Source organism: Lactuca sativa, chromosome 8, assembly GCF_002870075.4.
Source record: "Lactuca sativa cultivar Salinas chromosome 8, Lsat_Salinas_v11, whole genome shotgun sequence".
Classification (NCBI taxonomy): Eukaryota; Viridiplantae; Streptophyta; class Magnoliopsida; order Asterales; family Asteraceae; genus Lactuca; species Lactuca sativa.
This window is the reverse complement of record NC_056630.2, coordinates 80,496,243-80,518,244: the sequence shown is the minus strand read 5'-3', so window position 1 is coordinate 80,518,244 and position 22,002 is coordinate 80,496,243. Positions and strand designations below refer to the sequence as shown.

General features: G+C 33.9%; 1 protein-coding gene across 1 annotated transcript; it reads right to left on the bottom strand.

Moving 5' to 3' along the window:
* Nucleotides 1-8,019: 8,019 nt before the first annotated feature.
* Nucleotides 8,020-9,706, bottom strand: LOC111896118 (transcription factor PRE6). The gene is made up of 2 exons (XM_023892137.3): nt 9,393-9,706; nt 8,020-8,248 (listed from the first exon to the last, which is right to left on the bottom strand). The coding sequence occupies exons 1-2, from the start codon at nt 9,519-9,521 to the stop codon at nt 8,096-8,098; spliced, it is 282 nt and encodes a 93-aa protein (XP_023747905.1). The 5' UTR covers nt 9,522-9,706; the 3' UTR covers nt 8,020-8,095.
* Nucleotides 9,707-22,002: the final 12,296 nt, after the last annotated feature.

The window sequence follows — 22,002 nt, the reverse complement described above, 5'->3', positions numbered from 1 at the left end:
CTTTTTATATCCATAAGCCACACACTTGGATTTCATTAATGCTTAACTATTAATTCACATTTTTTATCAACCAAAGTCATTATTGGCAGAAAGGTTGACTGCAAGCTTGTTCTTGAAGGTATCAAAAGGACCTTCGACTATCATCTTCACATCATAGTTTCCATCATAGTATCATGATCTGTAGCATAATGGTTCAACCAATAACATCAAAAATTGAAGTATTAACTCACAAGAACATGTAAATGCTGATGTTTAAAGGGGCTCTCTTTTCCATAACTTTTTTATTAAGATAAAAACTAAAATAAAATTGCAAGACTAAACTATCATGGTATTCTAGGTTAAAAAGAAACACCAAAGGAGACAAATATAACATTTTGTGATACCATACACATCAAAGTTTTTCATTTGGGCAAATCATCGAACAATTGTCCTGCATTATGAAATATAACTATAACTTACAAACAAAGAGAGATGATGCTATCTTGCCAATAGTCGACCCTACAGATTAAAACTCATGATTCATCAAATAAAGCCTAAGTCTAATCGAAAGAAAACGGTTCAACAAACTTGAAATCGGGTGGAACCAATCGAGGCTTAGCATATTGATTGACCAAACCGGATTTACAAGAACATAAAACAAAAATCAAAACAAAAACATCAAATAAATATGCCATAATGGAACATGAATCAGGAAAAACCAAAGATGAACATCTTTCTTTAAAAAAAAAACACAGAATCGTATCATTTTACCTTTCACTTCATTTCTCTTAATCTCAAGTTCAATATATAGTGTAGAATATATTCAAGCGAGATAAGCATCGGAGAGAGGGTAACTGTAAGAAGAGAATGAGATATCGTGGATCAGGGAAGAAAAAAGAGATGATTGTCGATTGTACCCAGATTTGGGGATGGTACCAGTTTCATATTTCAAAATTTGAATATCCTATCAATGTTACGATTTAGGAAGCGAGATTTTAGAAGAAAGAAGAGTAATTTTAAGATTAAAGAATAGAAGGGTAAAGTGGTAATTTTAGTTGATGGTGAATAAGGTTTACTGAATGGACACGTGGCTAAAGAGGTTTGTTTTATTAGGAGTAGGATTATAAAGTTGGTACTGTGTTTCATAGAATTACATAAATGGACATGCATATTAGAGAATTTACACAAATGGTTTCTATGTTTCATAAAGTTACATAAATGGTCCCTTCCTAACAAGGAACTTACATATTATTACATAAATGACCCATGCCTAACAAATAAATAACATAAATGGTCCCTATGTTTCATAAAGTTAAAAAAATGATCCATGTTTAATAGCAAATTTATAAATAGATCCATACGTTTCACAAAAATTATAAGATTAAACACCATGTAAAAGACAACCCAAACGTACTTTACCCTATCTTTAGGATGCACCGATTATGATATAAAAGGTAGAATGTTACAAGTTATTATCAGAGTCATAATTTAAGCAAGTTAGGTGTTAAAACTCAAACCTAAACATAATATGTGTAAGGCTTAAGTAAAAATACCTACTTAGGATAAGGTCATATGATTTACCATAAGATAGGTTGTTAAACCTAAGAAATTAAGATACGATTGCAAGCCAATAGGAATATTACGTTATCATGCTTATATTTACATTTGATCTGTAACACCCATAAAAATCATGTCAGATTTAAACTTTTAAAAACCTTTCAAAACCATTAATCATTACAAAACTTGTTTTCAAAATGTATAATATCAGAGTATCCCGGAAACATAAACATAAATATGAGGAGTTGTACGATCATACATTTGCCTTTCCGCGATCCCCTGATGTACCTGAAACAATAAACTAAAAACTATAAGTCCGAGGCTGAGTGAGTTCCCCCAAAATGTCGACACACTTCACATAACTCATATATAAATAACAGCATGTATTGGGTCCATAGCTTAACAGAGTGGACTACCCATAGGCCCACAGTGTGAGTCTGGATTGCCTTCCGGGCCCACAACTCACATCTGGATTGTCATCGAGCTCAGCTCGTATCTGGAATGCCCCCGAGCCCACAGTACGAGTCTGGCATGCCCCACCTGGCCCTCAGCTCGTACATGGAATGCTCCCGGGTTTGTTGGTTACTGCACGGAGCAGTATCACCTCAACCCATCCCACATAATATGTCGACATATAACACAACTAATACACATACAGATAATCACATAATACTACAGGCAATGTTGTAAAAATCGCTTGACGTTAGCTAGTCGGTGGACTAGGGTTAAGGAATTAATCGGCTAGGCAGAGATTAATCAGGGGATTAATCGGAGACCATTAAATGCTAATTTGTTGAATTTTTAAACATTAAATATGACTAACATCATATAAAAGTTCATAAATACCACTAATATCATAACAAAATAGGTTAATATGATTAATAAAAGAATAATAATACCTTAAATAGTTTATATTGAGATATAACTTCTTCAAAGTGTTAAAATTTTATTGGGTTCTACTGTTTCACTCATTGTGTATGCAGGGATTAATCGCTAGACGCCCTCTAATCGGTCAGGTAGCGCCTAGGGATTAATCGGAGATTAATTGGGACCTAGTCGGGATTTTTACAACACTGACTACAGGTAGTCCTACAGATCTACCTAACTGGCATAACAACTAGCATGCAACACTAACTCATACTCAGTATACTACCAACTTCTAGGATATCATATCCAATGGGCCGACCTTAGTGCCTTAGACCCCTTAGTATAGTGAGGTAACTCACCTTGCAAGTAGTGCCGAAGTACCGTAAACCTCTGATCGATGTCTCACCGGAAATCCCGAACTATCACATAATAAATATCAAGTCAATAATCAACATTACAGTCTTGACTAAGTGTCCACACCATCCATCATGTACATTCTCTTTATTGGGCCAAGGCCCAATACCAGGTCCATAGCCTTGAAAGTTCTAATGCAAAGCCCTAATTGGGCCTAATCCCAAGATCCAATATCCAAAACTTGGCCCAAAACATCTTATTCATAAAGTCCAGCAAAGGCCCAAATCCAATTAGCCCATAAATAGTCCAAAACTCGAAGCCTAAATGTCAAAGGCCCAACAGAGGACGTACGCGGGGCGTACTCGTCCAGATGTTGACTACCATCGAGGTGGTTGACCCAGTACGTTGGGTGTACATGGGGTTTTGCCAAAACCCTAATAAGTGCTTAATGGCTTAAGCACTTAAGCCCACACTTTAGATCTAGTGACCTAACGTGCCTAGGACCCATAAAGTCACAAACTTTATCACTTTGGACGTCCAAAAAGCTCTTAATACTTGGTCTTACTCCATTAAGACCTTCTTACTCCATGCATGGGACACATTTAGTTGTTGGGACCTCATTTTTATCACTCAAGGCCCCTTCAAGAGTCTAGAAGGATAGTTCTTTTTGTCCAAATCACACCATGCACCATCTTGGGACTTTTTAGGACAAGAAATGGTTCTTTAAAGAAAAATGGCAAGATCTATACATATATGCATAAAGTTTGAAGCTTTTTACCTTCTGGAGCTTCTAAGGCACAACCCAACTTCAGATCTACAAGCTTGATCTTTTTCTCTAACTCCTTGACGCAACACTTCTTCTTAAAACACTCAATAAGCTCAAACTCTCAAGGAAATGGCTAGGGTTTGGGGAAAACGACTCTAAGCAGTGGAGGCTGGGGTAAGGGAAGGGAAGGTGCTCATAATGTTACTTATATAGCCCCCAAACCCTAAATATTAGGGTTTCATCCTGACATTAGTACGCCCAACGTACACAAGTTTACACCCAACGTACTAAGGCAGACCTTAATACACTTAACGTACTCTTATGTACGCGCAACACACTCCTTCTTGGCCCAAGGTTGCAACTTTGCCCCTTAAACTTATCTTGGCTCTACACTTCCAACCCCAAGGACTATAAATGACAAGGTAATGATAGAGGAGGGTTCAGAAATACCTGCAAAAATCTCGGGATGTTTCAGGATAACTAACAGATTCTATGCTTAACAATTGATATATATATATATATATATATATATATATATATATATATATATATATATATATATATATATATATATATATATATATATATATAACACATAATAGTAACACGTAACACATGAAAATAATTTATGTTCATTTATGAACATGTCATTTAATATTCATGGTTTATTTTTATGTACTTTTTGATGATATGTTTTATAATTTGGTTATGTTCTGAATATATATATATATATATATATATATATATATATATATATATATATATATATATATATATAGACACACACACATTTACTGTTACATCCTCTATATTATGACTACGTTCTTAAATTAATAAAGTAAATAATAAATCATCAAGGGATAATCATATCATTAGTAGATATGAAGTTTAGAAAGTTATAAGTGAACATCATAACATCTTAAAAGTTAAAGGGGCATTTGTGACAAATGGGTGAAACTTAGTTTGACTATAGATTTGACCAAACTAATAACTTGGACTATGTTTGTGAAGATTAGGATGGAGGGGGAGCATTTTGGAAGTTAACTAAAGCTTCAAAGTTAGTTTGGAGTTATTTTGAAAGAGCTTATGCAAAAAAGGACCAAAAATGATAAGTTGGGAAAGTTCAAAGCTAGTTAATGGGTCTGCTCTCTCATATGCTTGGGAAGAACAAGATTAGGAGAAGGGGATAGGTAAATGGTGACTCTTCGCTCTTTGGTATATAGGGTTTGATCCAAGTGGAGTTGTGAAACATTCAAGCAAAGAAGAGAAGTAATTAAAGGCTAAGAAGGTATAAATCATCCAACTCTAACTCTATTTTTGAGTTTATGATTGGGGTTGAACCTCAATATCGAATTTGGCTACAACAAATGATTAGGATTTGGTTTTCTAACCTCCATTGAGTGGGTTTCATGGTTCTGACCACAATCCAACCATCTCATTGATGGATTTGATGATTTGGAAAAAAAAACTCCATGAACCCTAGAAATCTAATTTAGAGATATTATAATTGATGATCAAATGGGATTGGATCCTATGACCTAGATGATATTTAATAGTAACAAATCCAATAACCAATTAGAATGCTCAAATTCATCCATGATGGTAGAATCAAGTATAAACATGGATTTGTATTAATTTTGTAGAAATTGGAATGGAAACAATAGAATTCGTTGTATGTGAGCATTTGATAAGTATATGATACTCATAAACATGAGTTGATACTAATAACATGATTTGAATGCAAAAACATAAGGACTTTAATGATGCTTAGTTGAATGTGTGGAATATTTGGTCATAAGGGCATTTTAGGAAATCTGTGCATAATTACATAGTGATTGACATCTAATAAGTGAACAACATTCATGAACATTAATTAACACTCTAGATATGTTATTGGAACATTAACATGAAGGAATTCTAGTGAAGTTCTAGATCTAGTGATTGTTTTGACTTAAAGGGCAATTTGAGAAACATATAATGGAATTAAGGATTCCATAGTTAGTTTATGTACTTATAATGAGATTAATGGTGCTTTTATATACTTGAAAACTTTTATATGAGTGTTCAATGAGTTCGGAACAAACTATGTGAGTTTTGGAATGTGCAATTGAACAATAGACTAGTTAACCTTTCTTTTACAACTTGATGATCATTATGTTCTGAAGGGTTTCAATGAGTACTTAATGGATTAAGAGGAGTGTTTTTGGATGATAAAACACTTCCTAATCATGTGTGAGAATCTATATAAATGGTACAAGGTGAATTAGAAAGGGCCTTCAAGAACTATATAAAGTGCATGGCCTTAATGAGAAAAACTGTACATTTGAGTGTGTAGTAGGGTTCACCGTAGGGTTAGGGTAAAACCTCCCACCATTACGGTGAACTCTACTGTCATTACGGTGAAGATTGTTCCAAAAATCATTGATCTTCACCTATATGTACTGAAACCTTCCTGAAACCTTTTCAACATATATATCTATCATATTAAAGATTAGGAAATGTGTAGAACCCTTGTAGGGGTATTTTGGTCATTTATTGACTTTTATACATGTTGTATAGGTGGTGTTTGAGAGTATCACTCTAAGGAAATGGACTAGAAGAGGACTAACTAACTTTCATGTGATTGAGGTAGGTACGTCTTGGCATTTTCCCACTTTGGGGTACATGGCAAAATGATTTTATGATAATGAAATATAATGCTTTGATATATGAAATGTTTTGAAATGAAAGCGTTAAATGTTTTTGAAAAGAATGTTTTGAAAGAATATTTTGAAAGTAAGAATGTCTTGGAGGAACGGATGTTTTATATGTGAAATGTGTCTTTTCAAAGTATATCTTCATAATAACCTATGATACTGTAAATGATGATATAAGTATTGTTAATGTGAAAAGTGAAAGCTAAGAAGAAAGTAAAAAGGAAAAAAAAGTAAATAATGAATGAAAGCTGCCCGAGTCATGATGTCTCTTAAGAGGTCCATAGGAATCTATTGGGGTGACGCATCCCCTTCACGAAGTAGATGTCCTAGTTAGCACAATACCTTGGTGAATTGATTTGTTCTTTCCATCTTAGTCTAGACTTGGGGGTACCCTAAGTATAAAAATTGGCAACAATTTAATACTGAAATTAGTCATTGATAAAAGAGAAAGAAATTTAGAAAAATGTCTTTTGAAATGAAATGATAAGATATGAAATAATATTTATGATGTGTATGAAAAGAGTTTTCCTTGAAAATACTTGACAATGTTTTATGGTCTAAAACTATGTTTTGCAAAGATGGAATGTTTTTGATGAAAATGTGATAAATGTTTTGGGTCACAAACCCAAGTAGCTCAAGAGACATTATTGTCATGCGTATCTCTTTTAATGTCATGTATCTCAGGTCACAGTTAAGAAGAGAGGATGATAGATAAATGTTAAAAGTCAAGAGATAGAGAATGAAGTGAAACTTCTTAAGTTCCTTATATATTGTATTGATGTCATTCTCATTTTTTGCTATGATTTGTATGATGCTTAATGGTAACATCCAATGTTTGTAAATGTTTTTGTAGGACCGATTCTTGTTAAATGTGGATTAATAGTCGAACAGATTTTTAAAACCATAGCATTCTAAAGTTTAAAAATTTTAGGTGTTAAATTCACTACAAAAAACACGCCGATTTCGGAGGACAATTTCCTCGAAAATTTCAGGAAACCAGAGTTTTCGAGGAAACATCGATGAAAAGGTGTGCATAAGAAAAACCCTTCTAAGAAACTTTTTGTGAGGGATTTTCGAGGAGATTTTTGTTGGAAGTCCCGAGGCATTTTCGAGTTTATATCTTTCTGATAAGTTTCCTAGGAAATATATTTTCGAGTAATTTCTTAAGAAATGTTTTCCAATGAATATCTTAAGAAATATATTTCCGAAAAATTTCTTAGGACCATACTTTTTTGACCGTCTTTGGTGACACTTTTGGTGACAAATGGTTCATCATTATTTCCTACTTGTTACCAAGAAACTTCTAAGAAAATATCAAAAACATGTTTTTTCCTTGGAAGCTCATCGGTAATGTTTAGGAAGTAGCGAAAAAATTTTGGTCTTAAGAAATTTTTGTAGGAAACCTTACCTTTTTCTAGCAATGTTTTTCTTTAACTGCTAACATCTGATTTGCAAGCTTCCTAGGACGACATGTTACCAACTTCTAAACATCATATGGACATCAAATTGACTCACACTGCCTTATGCACTATTACATCAGGTTAAAGATGGTGAATTGTTACTCTACATGATGTAATTTTATAGAGAAAGGTACATTTGTCATCCACTATAGGTTCTTTCTTTCTGGATCCTCCTTCGCAAGAAGCCCTTTATTAGAAGTTATTACATGCATCAAATTACATGTTTTGACATTTTTATGAAATAGATCTTTATAAGATGGAAACCACATAAATTATAATTTTAGAACTGGATTGGAGTCCTGAATTTATACTCTAAAATAAAAAATGAGATTAAAGGACATAAAGAAAACATATTTATGCTGATTTATTAACACAGAAAAGCCTTACATTAACTGCTTAATTTGTTAACAATATAGTTACATAAATAAGCTCCTAATAATGGCTGCTTCAGCACTGTTGGCGTCCGTAGATTGCAAAAGCTCTGAAAGTCTTTCGCTTAAATCATCCACTTCTCTGTGTAAGCTTCTGATATAATTGCATGTCTCCTGCAACACTCTTGAAGCTGAAACCTACACCCAAATTTATAATTATTAATCAATTAACCAATTATTTCTATTAAATGTATTCTTTGTTTTTTTCAAAGATAAAGAAACCTGCGTTTGATATCATTTAGGTAATGCGTAAGTGATAATTTCCAACTCAACATATAACTTTGTATTATACCATTGAAAAAAACATAAGTTTAGCTCTAGTAATTAGTTATTTAGTTACGACTTTAATATACTAACGATGTCTGCAAATTAGTGTATTTAATCTAGCTACTTAATTCTATATCTTATTTTGTAAGCTCAAATTAGTATCTTAAAATTAAATGTGAATAAATCTAGATGTTTTTAGTTAGTTTAATTTCTAAGTCAAATATTTTTTATTTCTGTATTTATATAGTACGGTTTATTAGAAATGATTAAGATTGATTTTGATGCTAAAAATGATTGATTTGACTTTTAAATTTTAAACGATCGAAAAGTCGAATATAAAAAATATCATATCAGGTTAGTACATTTACACCTTATACTATTTTTACTAAGGACTTAAGAAGTGATCGGAATACCATTCAAAAAAAAGATTAATTAATTGATTTATTGTTCCATTCGATGGCTTTCTTATAGCAAAATATAAATTAAAACATTGAACATAAAAAAGATTATAGAAAGACTTCGATCTCTTCATACCCCATCTCGTAAAACCTACAAATCTTGGTTTAACGATCGATCAATATTTCTGGCTCTATTGTGGGTATATACCATCAACCGGTGTTTAATTTTTTTAACGTTAAAATCACAACTCAAAACATTTTCATCTCTTAAAATATAAATCATAACTAATTTGTAAATTTTACGTCCTTTTTACAGATTATCGAACTCACCTACAGCTATTATTCCATGCAACACAATAACTTAATAAAAATAGACATATGTGAACACCCACTCACCCACACACACAGAGTACACATGCATCAAGTAGTATAAGCCATTTATGCATTGTGGGGTGGGTTGCGGGTAGTACTTGTACCTCACTTGCAATAGATTTGTGTAGCTCATGTTATATATACGAGTATTTAATTTAATTACATACACTTACAAAAGGTGTATATATATGTATACGTATAAACATGAATTTATATAACATAGACTAAAAGGAGAAAACAATGACCTTGTCAGAACGGGTTGCGTGGATATTATGAGGTATAATTTGTTGTAACTTGGAGACGAGGTCGGCAATCTGATCGTCGCTGATCCTGGAAACTCCAGTTTGCCGTGATCGAGATCTTCTGCCAGACATTGAGATCTAGAGGGACAACTGAGATGGTATTATAAGAAGGGTTTCTTTCCTTATTAATTTGTCAGAGAAGTCTTACAAATTAATGATCACAAGTATGATTGCATAAGAATGTGACTACCTATATATTTATAAGAGAGAGAGAGAGAGAGAGAGAGAGAGAGAGAGAGTATAAGCTTGAGAAAAAGTTATGGAGAAAGAGATAAGAATAAGTAAAATTGTTGGAGGTTGAAGACAAAGAGTGCATGGGAGAAAGCATTGGGCTTTTTGCATATTTTTAAATAGGGTTGGGGTGGGAATGGGGGTGGGGGTAGGGTAAGCGTAGGGTAGGAGTGTTCCTGCATATATTTGAAAGGGTTTACTAATGTTTTTAAGTTAGTATTATATTTTATATTGATATCATGACTCACGACGAGTAGTTATATTTAACAGATAACTAAATCTGAAGTTCTAAACTATCTAAATTACTATATTTTTTAGAGTATATTCTAATGACATCTTTAAAATTTTATTTATATTTAATATTTAATAAGAAATATATGAATGTTAATATTTATATTTTGAATTTTAAAAACCAAATAGAATATGATTCTAATGATGTCACATTCTTGAAATTTTATTCACATTTAATACTTTAAAACAATATAAATATCAATATTTATATTTTGAAATTTAAAAATCAAATCAGGATTTAAATTTTAAAATCATTAATCATTATTTTATATATATATATATATATATATATATATATATATATATATATATATATATATATATATATATATATATATATATGGAAGACATAATTTTATATAAATCATATAAAAATATTTATTGTAGTACTTAATTATTTTTTTGATCTATACGATGTTTATTTTTTTTCTTTCATCAAAAGATAATAATTTTTTTATTTAGATCATATTATCTTACAATTATTTAAAAAAAAAAACAAAATATAATTAAGAATCATACAAATCTTATTTATTAAAGTATAATATTATCTTATATTGACAATCATACTTCAATATAGTTTATTATTAAATTTTTATTTTATTTTTTTATTTTATCAATCTACTTTCATTGTTTATCTTATAAACATGTGGTTTCCACGGGTCTCTAACCTAGTTTGTAATAGAGTAAAGACAAAAAAGTCGTCCAAAATTTTTTGATTATTAATATAGGTCTAAAGCTTTGATTTTATTAAGAATTTGTTTTAATTTGTTTTGATTTTTTTTAAATAACAAGTTTATCATTGGTATTTTCTTTTTTCTTTATTTATTTTAATATTTTCTAATTAAAACGAAAACATAAAATGAATATCTACCCTCACCTACTAACCCATCACCCACCTCGTACTCTTAAATTCATTGGCTATATTCTCTCTCTCTTTCTCTCTCTCTCTCTCTCTCTCTCTCTCTCTCTCTCCCTCTCTTCATTACTGTTGGACCACTGCCACTGCCTATCAGACCACCACCGTTTGTTGGACCACCACTACTTTTCGGACCATGTTAGCATACCAGACCACCTTAGTCTGTCGGACAACCACCTCAGCCCTTTGGGCTACCCTATTCATCGGAGATACCTTTTTTGTCGGACCATCCAAACCACCACCGATGAAGTCGTCCAGATATGTACATCGTCGTTAGAGTATCTATGTGTAAACCCTTGTTGGACCACTATCATGTGCAAACCTTTTCTCTGTTATTTGCTTGGTGAAAGGGAAAAATGAAAATAGATGTCTCAATCGTAGCTTAACACCTTCGACAGAGAGGTAGAAAGACAAAGTCGACATCCAAATCTGTAAATACCACCACCACCAACTGATTAAGGTTTTCTAATGGTGTTGGGTGAAGTCGACGATGAAGGGCTGGTCAATTAGGGTATTTTGAGATCTAGATATGAAATGATCCTAGGTGGTATATCACTATCGATGACGTCGCTATAAACTCATATCACTGGAGAACCTTATCGGAGAAGACGAACTGAGAAGGGGGCAACATTATAATACAATCATCTAAACACCTTTGTCTACCTCCGTTAACATCAACTTATAGCAGATCTAAACCCTAGCTCCATCCGGTGAGCAATTTAACTGCACCGACAGTTGTAGCAGTAGAAAAGAGACAAAGAGATAGAGATGGTGATCGTAGCAACAGAAAAAAAAGCCGGTGGCGCTGAAATTGACCTGAGAAAGCCTTCAATGGTGTTTCGAAGACAAGGGTAGTGTTGGTGGCCAGTTAATTTTTGGTGGACAGTGAAGATATATATATATATATATATATATATATATATATATATATATATATATATATATAGGGAGAGATAGAGAGAGAGAGAGATGAAGTTTATAAAATAGGGATATTATAACACCGTTTCCCATAATAGATTGATTGAAGGCTTGGAAGGATCAAAGGCATGATTTTTGGGAAAAACATTATGCCATGATGTGACAAATGGAGAACTAAGTCATGGAATTCCATATATATGAACGTGCATTCAGGTGTCTACCACAACATAGCAAGAGGAGGGCCACGACGTGGCATCAACTACAACCCAAGCCCATGATCATTTAGGGTTTCCTCAATATTTAAGCCCTTAAACTCAAGGTTTAGGGCATACTATTCGAGCTTCATCCCTTCCAAATGGAGCCCTAGCCTCCTTGAAGCTTTGAGAGTTTGTTCCTTTGGTTTGAATCTTACTTCTTAGTCTTTGGTGGAGATTGAAGAAAGAGGAAGATCATCTTGGTACAAGGGAGCAAGGAACTAGCTTGGATCTACCATCTACTTCAGATTTCTGAATGATTAGAGTTATAAAACTCTCATCTTGACTTATGTTCTTCTTGGTGCAAGTTTGAGTCCTTTTAATGAGATTTTGGTCTCTTCCTTGAATGCACTTAGAGTTTAAAGAACTACAGAGCTTGTGATGGCTTTCTAGGACATTAGAGTTTTGTGGAATAAGAAAAAGGACCATGTTTGATGTACATTGTATTCATGCTCAAGTTATAGCCTCATTAAGGACTTAATGGACTTAGGATTGCAGATCTAGCCTTAGTATGGAGTTCTGATGGATAAAGTTTCCAACTTTATCCATAAATCAGTGTGAAAGAGTAGATCTGAAGGTTTGGGCTTAGATCTATAGGAATTAAGCACTTAATGAAGGAGTTGGCATTCTACGAGTTCCCATGACGTGGCCAAGGGCCTACCACATCGTGGTGGTGCTCTAATGATCGACTGTTTTGTCCTTTGTTGGCCATGACGTGGCCAATAGCTTGCTACGTCATGGGGGGTCGTTGACTGTTGTCTTTTGTTGACCGTTGACCATTGAATTTTTGACCAGTTTGACCTTAGTTCAAACTTGAGGGAATTGGGTTATTGATTAAGGTTCCACCTTGTTTTGGTGTTAATTGATTCGTGAGAGTGATCAGTGTAGGGTGTGAGCTTATCATTGTGTTTCCTTAGGTCTTCGATTCAGGTGAGTTTCCTCACTATACTATGTATTGCAGTGTATATCATTGTATTTTAGGATATAAGGGTAGTGACGTACTGGTTAGAGTACCAATAGGTTGGTGATCGAATAGTGGAGTTCCTTAGGGGTTGTATGTAGTTATGTAGGATAGCCTAAGAACTCTTGATCTTGACTTTCTTGCATGTTCCTTGTTCGGTTGTGGCTCTAAAGTGGGATTTCCTGTTCGAATGTTTATCTCACCTCTGGATACATATAACCATGCATTCCTTAGAGATCTTCCAGTAGTGGTGTAGTACTGTATGAGGTCGGGTACGTAGTAGTAAGTTGTCAGACAAGTAGCCTAAGGTAGATAGTTGCATGTGCTTATATGATTAATTGATTACTTTCTTGTTTCATATGTCGACATATTTTTGTGGGGTGGGTTGAGGCGGTCTTACTTTGTGTTGTTGGCTAACAAACCCGGGAGCAATCCAGTGTTAGGTTGTAGCCCGAGTGGGGTAATCTAGTCTTAAGCTATAGGCTCAGGGGAAATCCAGTCTTCGTGTTGTGGGCTCGAGGGCAATCCAGTCTTTGTGTTGTGGTCCCGGTGTGTATGCATTATATGTATATTCTTGTGTGTGGTATTTTGGGGAACTCACTAAGCTTTGGCATATAGTTGTGGATTAAATATTTTTCAGGTACCAATGATGACCGTGGGAACTCACTAAATTTTGTTTATTTTAATAAGATTAAGTACATAAACAAAAGAACCAACAAATAAGAATGGCAGATCAACCATTTAAGTCCTTTTACTTTACGGAAGGACCAAAACTGCAATAAAATTCATATTTTCGACTAGTGCTGTTAATCCAAAACTTTTTGGACCAAAGTAATAATTTTTGGCAAATAACAGGGACCATTTTTGCAATTTTGTCTAGAGTAAATTATAGTTTTGGTCCCTGTAGTTGTCTAATTTTAATATTTCAGTCTTCTATTGCGATTTTAACACCACTGGTCCTTATTTCAAGTTTGGAATCATGTTCATGTCTCAGTTAGGCTCTGTTAAACCTTTCCAACTAAGATGTAAAAAGTCAAATTTTCCCTTACTCATGAAAGCGATATACTCGGCGTCATTATTGGATATGTTATTTTTATAAAGGAATTGCGGCTCACCGAAAAACCAAAACTCTGGTAAATGAATAAGAGGTTTGATTTTTATCCGTAACCACTTTGCTCGAATGTACTGACAATCTGATAATGCTAGCTACTCAGCTATTTTTCTAGTAGCCAAAACTCCTGAACTCTCCTTTATCATAAATTTCAATCTCTGACTCCGTGGAATTCTTTTGATGTCAATATCGTTCGCATCGCATCCATATGTGTTAATTTGTGTTGAAGAAACTTCATATCAACGGAATGTTGCAGGAAGGGGAGACTACTCACCTTGGAAACAATGTTATATAGGAAAACTATGGTAGACATAATGAGAATGAAGACAAAGATATGAATGATGTTAATATAAAATCTAGTGATAAGAGTGAAGAAGATGAGGATGAGGAAACAGAGAATCAGGTGGTTTTGTTGTTTTCAGTCGTGTCGCCACCTACCACCAGTTCTTCGAGTAGTGAGGAATTTTCGTCGAGTATACATTCATTTGATGCTTTTAGATCTGCATCTAAATAAGAATGCCTGGAAGAGGCCACTAGCTATGATCTTTTGATGTTATTTCTCCGAGAAATCCATTTGATATCTTGCTTTGTGAATTTATATTATATTTGTAAGTTTTATGATTGATGAATGTTTCACCAAAAATTTCTTATACCTAAGAAGTTGTAAGGGGTTGGCATTATTCAATACAATGTTTACAAAAAAATCATCAAAACAAATCAGTGTTAGTGTTGAAATGTACACATATTCATACGAAAAAGGTCAAGTATAGCCTAAGAATACATAATAGATCAAAAATCAACAGAAGATATGAATAAAAAAAATGATGGAATTACTAGCTAATGTGTAAAGCGTGTAACTTGACTTTCATTAATGTGTACAAATGTTATATATATGTGTAATGGATTTGTGGCTGGATATGGTATAATTAGTTAGGAACGTTAAAATCTATCTATCTATCTATATCTATCTATATCTACCTATATTTATATCGATATATGTCTATCTCTATCTATTTATCTATTTATTTATCTACCTTATGAAAGAAGCATTTTTTCTTGCATCATATTGATTTTAAACCATCTAACTCTTTATGTTCATCTAATTAATAAGAATCATTCAAGAGTTTTTTAACGTATAATATTTAATGGGACTTATGACCCTTGACTATTATATATATATATATATATATATATATATATATATATATATATATATATATATATATATATATATATATATATATAGTGACATCCTCAAATTCACGGTCATTTTAAAAAATTTATTTATGCTTATTTTAAAATCGAAGTATCTTTTTTGAAGAATATTATTGCGGAATTTATCCTCAAAAATATGATAAATATGTTATCCAAGCATTTCCGAAGAAATGTATTTTATTTATATTAAAACATTGGGATGTCATCGTCAATACATAAGCACAATCATAAACAGACCTTACATTCATTTACACTAACAATTTACATCTCCTTTAATCTCTCAGTGTAATGTATGTTCCCATTGATACCTATGATACAAATAAACTGAGTGGGTCAGGTTGGGAAACCTGGTGAGTATAGGGTTTTTAACCCACAATAATATAGTTAATTTGTCTCTTCACATACTTCATGTCCAATAATTATCCCGATTACCCATCCGCATTATCTTTTTTATTCTTAAGGGTCTACCCTAAGAATCATCTATTCTTTAATATTTATTCCTAAGGATTTTCCTGAGGAATAGGCACGAAGTCCATCGTTGTCAGGGTTTATCTAACAGGCACTAAGTCCATAACTGCCGATGTTATCTGTTAGACACAACTGCCAATGTTATCCATTAGGCACCGAGTCCATAGCTTCCAATGTTCATTCATAAGGCACTAAGTCCATAGCTTTCAGGGTTTTTAGAGTACATCTGGTGAACACGTTGTTCACAAACACCTACAGGTTGTGAGCCTGCTAGCGTTCCACTGTACTGTCTAGAATAGTATGTGGTCGTCATCTATACTTTGCTAGATGACTGGATTAACTTTAAAGTAAAGGCTTCTCGTCATCTTACACCTCTCAACATTTATATCATCTTTCACCTCTCATCATCCATATCATCTTTCATCTACCAATATTTACCCAATATATTTATAGGTATAAAAATACATATACAGTTTAGATTAAGTAAAACATGTATAAATCGTCGTCTAGCATAGCTATCAGGAAGACAGATAATAAGCACGTATAGCATTTATTAATATTAAATACTTCATATATATGTGTAAGATGAAAGTAACTATGTACTCACTTGTTAACACTACTAGAAAACAGCCCTTTAATGACGCGCAAACATTGACACTCGCTGATAGAGGACGCGCATTTGTGCGCGCCCTAAAAAATAATGTCAGTTTTGCAAAATTTGAAGGATAGAGGACACACATTTGTGCGTGCCCTAAAAATAGTGTCCAACAAAAAAAATTAAAAACACGGAGGACACCTATCATAAAAAAGTGTGTCGTCTAAAACTGTCGCTTTATATTTTTGTTTATGAACGCGCGTTCTCCAATTTTTTAATTGCCAGGGCAGAATGAAATCCAAAAAATCAAAAACCCCACCTTGATACTCTCGTCCTTCTTCTTCTTCTGATGTTGTAAAATCATATCCAATCAAAAGAAACCCTAAAAGCATTGTGTGTAACAGATCGATAATTTCATACTTGAAGTTCCTAAAATCTTCATCGATCAAAAGAAACCCTAAAACCCCACCTCATACTTGAAGTTTCTGTAAGTGCTTTTGTTATATTGTTATGTTATGAAATAATCTAATTCCTCAACAACGTTGAGGAGGGGTTATTTCCTTCAGTCGGTACTCTATCCCATCGTTTCCGTAATCTACCAAACATTGGACTTAGAGTTAGTCCTGTGCATTATTCAACTCAAGACCCATCTGTGTTGGGTTGGACTGGTAGTAGAGGGGAAAAGATGTCTAGGCCCAAGACTGAGAATCAGAAGATCCAAAGCGTGTTACCCAACTTAAACCCTGATCAACATTTCTATGGGTTTCCCTTACCAAAAACGTCTCAAGTCCTTCAACGGGATCAAGGGGTACGCTCGCATAATAGAACAGAATGGAAAGAGAGACGCAAAAAAGGAATTACTTGGGTTTACACAGAGATCACTCCTAGAGGTAAAATACTGAAATTAGAAAGAATAAGTGATGTCCCGAAAATAATAGTGGTAGATAACGATGTTATTCATACTTTCTTTTCTTAACAATGGATGAATTCCTTGGTTGTATCACGCATATGTTGTTCCAGAATTAACATCAACCGAGAAGACGACCATACGGTTTGTACTGATCAGACATGTGTGAACTTGAAAATTTGTGATGAGAAACGTTTATACATGGTTTGGCTCAAAACATTGGGTGAGATCGTTCACAACAGGGACAAACCAGGAATGCGTGTTGTATATCAAGGAGCTTTAGTTCATCAACGTCTGTTAGTTTCAAGCGAAGTTGCAAGGAGGTACGAACCTGGAAATCAAGCTAAAGGCGATGTCCGACATGTTAGCTTCTATTACATTAATTCCAATCTCAATACATATGTTATATCCTCTTAACAAGTTTATTCAAATACTCCTATTGATTTATATTAGGATGTGAGAGTATTAAGTTGTACACAACATAAAAATATGGTATGGTTAGCTGGGTTTTGCATTAAAGGGAATCACAGGCTGTTAGTTTTTGAGTATGTGTGCAATGTCCCCCTAGACATTCATTTACAGGTGAACAAGGGAACACACTTAGACTGGTCATCACATTTGATAATAGTAATTGAAACAACATGAAGATTGCAGAGTGGGGTGAATAGTTCACATAGACATGCAACAGCTTAAAAACATTCCCTGAAGCCAAGATTATGAACCATTGGGTGCTGACATTGGGCTCTTCAGCATGCTCACTGAACAAGATACATACAATGAGGAAGAGCGAGTACAACAAAATCAAGATTTTCTGTAAAGGGCATTTTGGTCTTTTCTTGATATCGTTTGTGTATTTTGTATTTCCGTTACTTTCACACAAGGGCATTTTGGTCTTTTGGTCTTTTCCTGATATCTTTTGTATGTCTATTTCAGCAAGCTAGTATAGCAAAATCAAGATTTTCTGCAAAGGATTACAGTGATCATATGGCACTTGTGCGTGCATATGAAGGATGGAAAGAAGCTGAAAGAGAAGGATCTGCTTATGAATATTGTTGGAGGAATTTTCTTTCTCATCAAACACTTCAAGCTATACATTCTTTAAGGAATCAGTTTATCCATATTTTTAAAGATACTCAATTACATGAGGCTAAATCAAGGATTAACACTTCAAGCTATAAATTCTTTAAGGAATCAGTTTATCCATATTGTTTTTTTTACTCTTGCAGTGCAGCAACAGAACACAACTATTTAGCAACATCTGATTCTGCTAAATGATTTGGATCCAAGTTACATTTACATTAGCCTATGTATCTAAGAAGTTGTTTTAATTAGAAACAATGAAATGATGTGATGTAATTGTGTGGTTTGCAGTGGCACTGTAGCCGGTGTATCAACATGCTATGGAATCATGTACGTGTACATGTGAGGGATCTCTGTACACATGGGAATTGTCTTCCGGTGCTAAGCTTGTTTATATCATGCATTATAAAGGTATGTATATTTCCTTTTTTTAAAGCTATAAATATCATTTTAATGTTGGTGGAATCAGGAGCCACAGTTTCCTGTTTGATGGCGGATGATTTGGGCTCTTCTGGTGTATTTGCAGTGGCTGTGGTGGTGAAAAATGATTTGGGTCCCAGTGAAAACACACATGAATCAAATGGTGTAAAAAGGTCTCACACTTTGGTGAGAGGAAGGGGTAGTTCACCATTCAGATGTTATTGGAAAAACACTTTGTTAAATGGTTTACTTTTCGATTTTAGCTTGTTACAAGAATCAGCTTCTACAAGAAAAGACATGAAAGATGAAGTTGAAAAGTTATTCCCAGATTTAAGACAAGTACAACATGAGCTAAAGATGAAAACAACTCAGCTTGATGATATGCTGATTCGATATGAAAAACTCGAATTTTGTTTATCTGATACTAGATCTGCTCTTTTGGCCTCAAAAACTTGTCTACAACATGCTGAAGAAACTATGAATGCACTGTCATACCAAAATGATGAATTGAGAAGTCTTTTAGAGGATTTATATCATAACAAGTCAGAAACCGAAGAGAAACTCAAAGAACAAAAGGAGATTGTTAAATCTTTAGAAAAGGAAATTGATTGTGAAGCATCTTCGGTACAAGAACAGATCTTATTTTCATTAGAAGGGATTACATATGATCTGAATAGGGCTTCCAGTGAGAGATACCGGCTATGTGAACAAGTTAATTCTTTACAAGAAAAGCTTGAAATGGCGTACACCAGGTAACCAATTTTTGTGACACTCATTATATTAGTGTTTGTTTATAATTTATTTATTCTTTACCATTATCCAGGTGTCAGAGGCAAAAAAATGTATGCCGAACAAAACGATGAGAAGATTAAGATTCTAGAAAATTCTGTTGAAGAACTTGACAATGCCATAAACGTATTGGAGAAACGGGTTAGTTTATGTGATTTTGAAATGAAGAAAATTCAAGAACCTGTTGGGTTTTCTTTCTTATACTTTTAACATTCCTTTAGGTGAATGAAATGGAAGAGGAGCTACAAAGACAACATAAGATAAGAGATTCATTGGAAGTGGAACTCCAATCATTAAGTCAAAGACTGTTAACTGTTGAAAGCTTTAGAGACTGCATGGATTCTAATAACAGTAACCTTGACCAATATGAGTATCAAATTTGAAGGTCTGGATCGTATTCTCTTCTAAAATTTCAAGGATCCTTTTTTTACTGTTAGATTTAATTGTATAATGGTATCTTTGGTGGGGTCACAGGAAACTTCAAGAACAGATAAAAGATCTTGAATATGAAAGAGCAGAACAAGCTAATGAGGTGGAACATTTGGACCCTAAAAAATGGAAAACCATCACATATAAATTTGCTTATATGATTCATTTCTTATCACATTTTTGGGAATTGTTTTTCAGATGAAGCAATGTACATAGTATATATCTGAACTTGTAATCCATGCAGAAGCTCAAGCTTTACAGTATCAGCAGAAGGTACAAAAGCATAATATTACTTTGTTATGTTGTATGTGAATGTTATGAATTAACACCAAGCATAACAACATGATTCAATTTGTTTGAACATTACAAGTCGTTGGAAGCAATGGTTAGTTTAATGAAGACAGGTCCATCAAAGTCTAGCTTAGAAGCACAGTTATTGGAGAAGAGTGAAAAAAGCTTGGTGAGAGGAAGGGGTAGTTCACCATTCAGATGTATTGCGAATTTAGTCCAAAAGATGAACACAGAGAAGGATCAGGAACTATCATTGGCCAAGGCTCGTCTACATGAGCTAGAATCAGTAGCATCAAGTCGACAAAAACGAAATGCTCAAGGTACTCTACTCTACTGTACTACATTCTTTCTCTTTCTCTTTCTCTTTCTCTAAGCAGTAAGTAGTAAGCAGAAGCAACTCCAATAAAATCAAATCATCACAAGTGCATGCTACTCAAATCTAATCTTATTTTTTGGTTGAAGAGGATTAAGAAGGGTAAAATAGTCATTTTCACTACTTTATCTTTTGTTCAATTCTGACGGGGTGGAATAGTAAAAAATGAGCTACAGGTGAAATTATCAAAAATGGTTTCCTTCTTTTTCTTTTCTCGATGAAGTACATGCTGCTCTTTCTCTCTCAGATATAGCAGTTGCATCAAAGCTTTTTGTTGCCATAAATCCAGATCAGGTACTTCATTTTGACAGGATGTACACTCTTTAATACAATATATAACAACCATTAGGATGAAAGTAGGGACTAAATGTAGAGTTATGAAACATATACTTGTTATTATAGCATTCTATAATTTGACATTTCAAGTTTAATATACAACCCTTTAGTCGTATTGGGACGAACAAAAAGATTTGTTACAATTATGAGATCAGGAACAATACAACCCTTTAGTCGTATTGCTTATAAGGTACTTCTAAAGTTTGTTGATTGTGTGATTAATAAAAGTTATTTTGTTTCATCTAATACTTCAAGCCCTCACTTGCCATCCACGCCCAGTGGACAACCGCCCATGACACTCAGTTTAACATTTTTACATGGTACACCAGGTGGCAAACCAATGACACGAAGGATGAGGTTATATAGGGATGTAGTATCATGTTATATAGTTAGGGAAAACCTCTTAATAACAATGTAGTATTAGATCCCCTTAATATCAATGTATAGCAATTTTTTGATAACTTGTTTGACATGATGTTATTGGATGAAATTGATTGTTTTGGTATATGTTTGTTTCCATATTTTTGCATTATGCTTAAATTAGTATCGTAAAGACGCGTCGTAAATGTATATCGTAAATGGTTGATGACGTTTATGACACGCAAATGCGTGTCATCTTCATTTATGACAGGGGCTTTAATGATACGCAATGCGTGTCCTAAATGCGCGTCGTAAGGTTATGACACGCAAATGTGTGTCGTCTTCCTTTATGACAGGGACTTCCTTGATACGCATTGTGTGTCGTAAATGAGCATCATAAATGCGTGTCGTAAATGCGCGTCGTCTATAGACGACGCGCAAAAGCGTGTCGTCCCTTGTTATGTCAGGGCCTTCCTTGACACACATTTGCACGTCGTCTGAGCGTTTTACGACACGCATTGCACGTCGTAAAAGGCTGTTTTTCTAGTAGTGTAAAGTGATGATTCGAAATTCGGACAACGCTTCTCTTCTAGCAATTGAATTTTCCT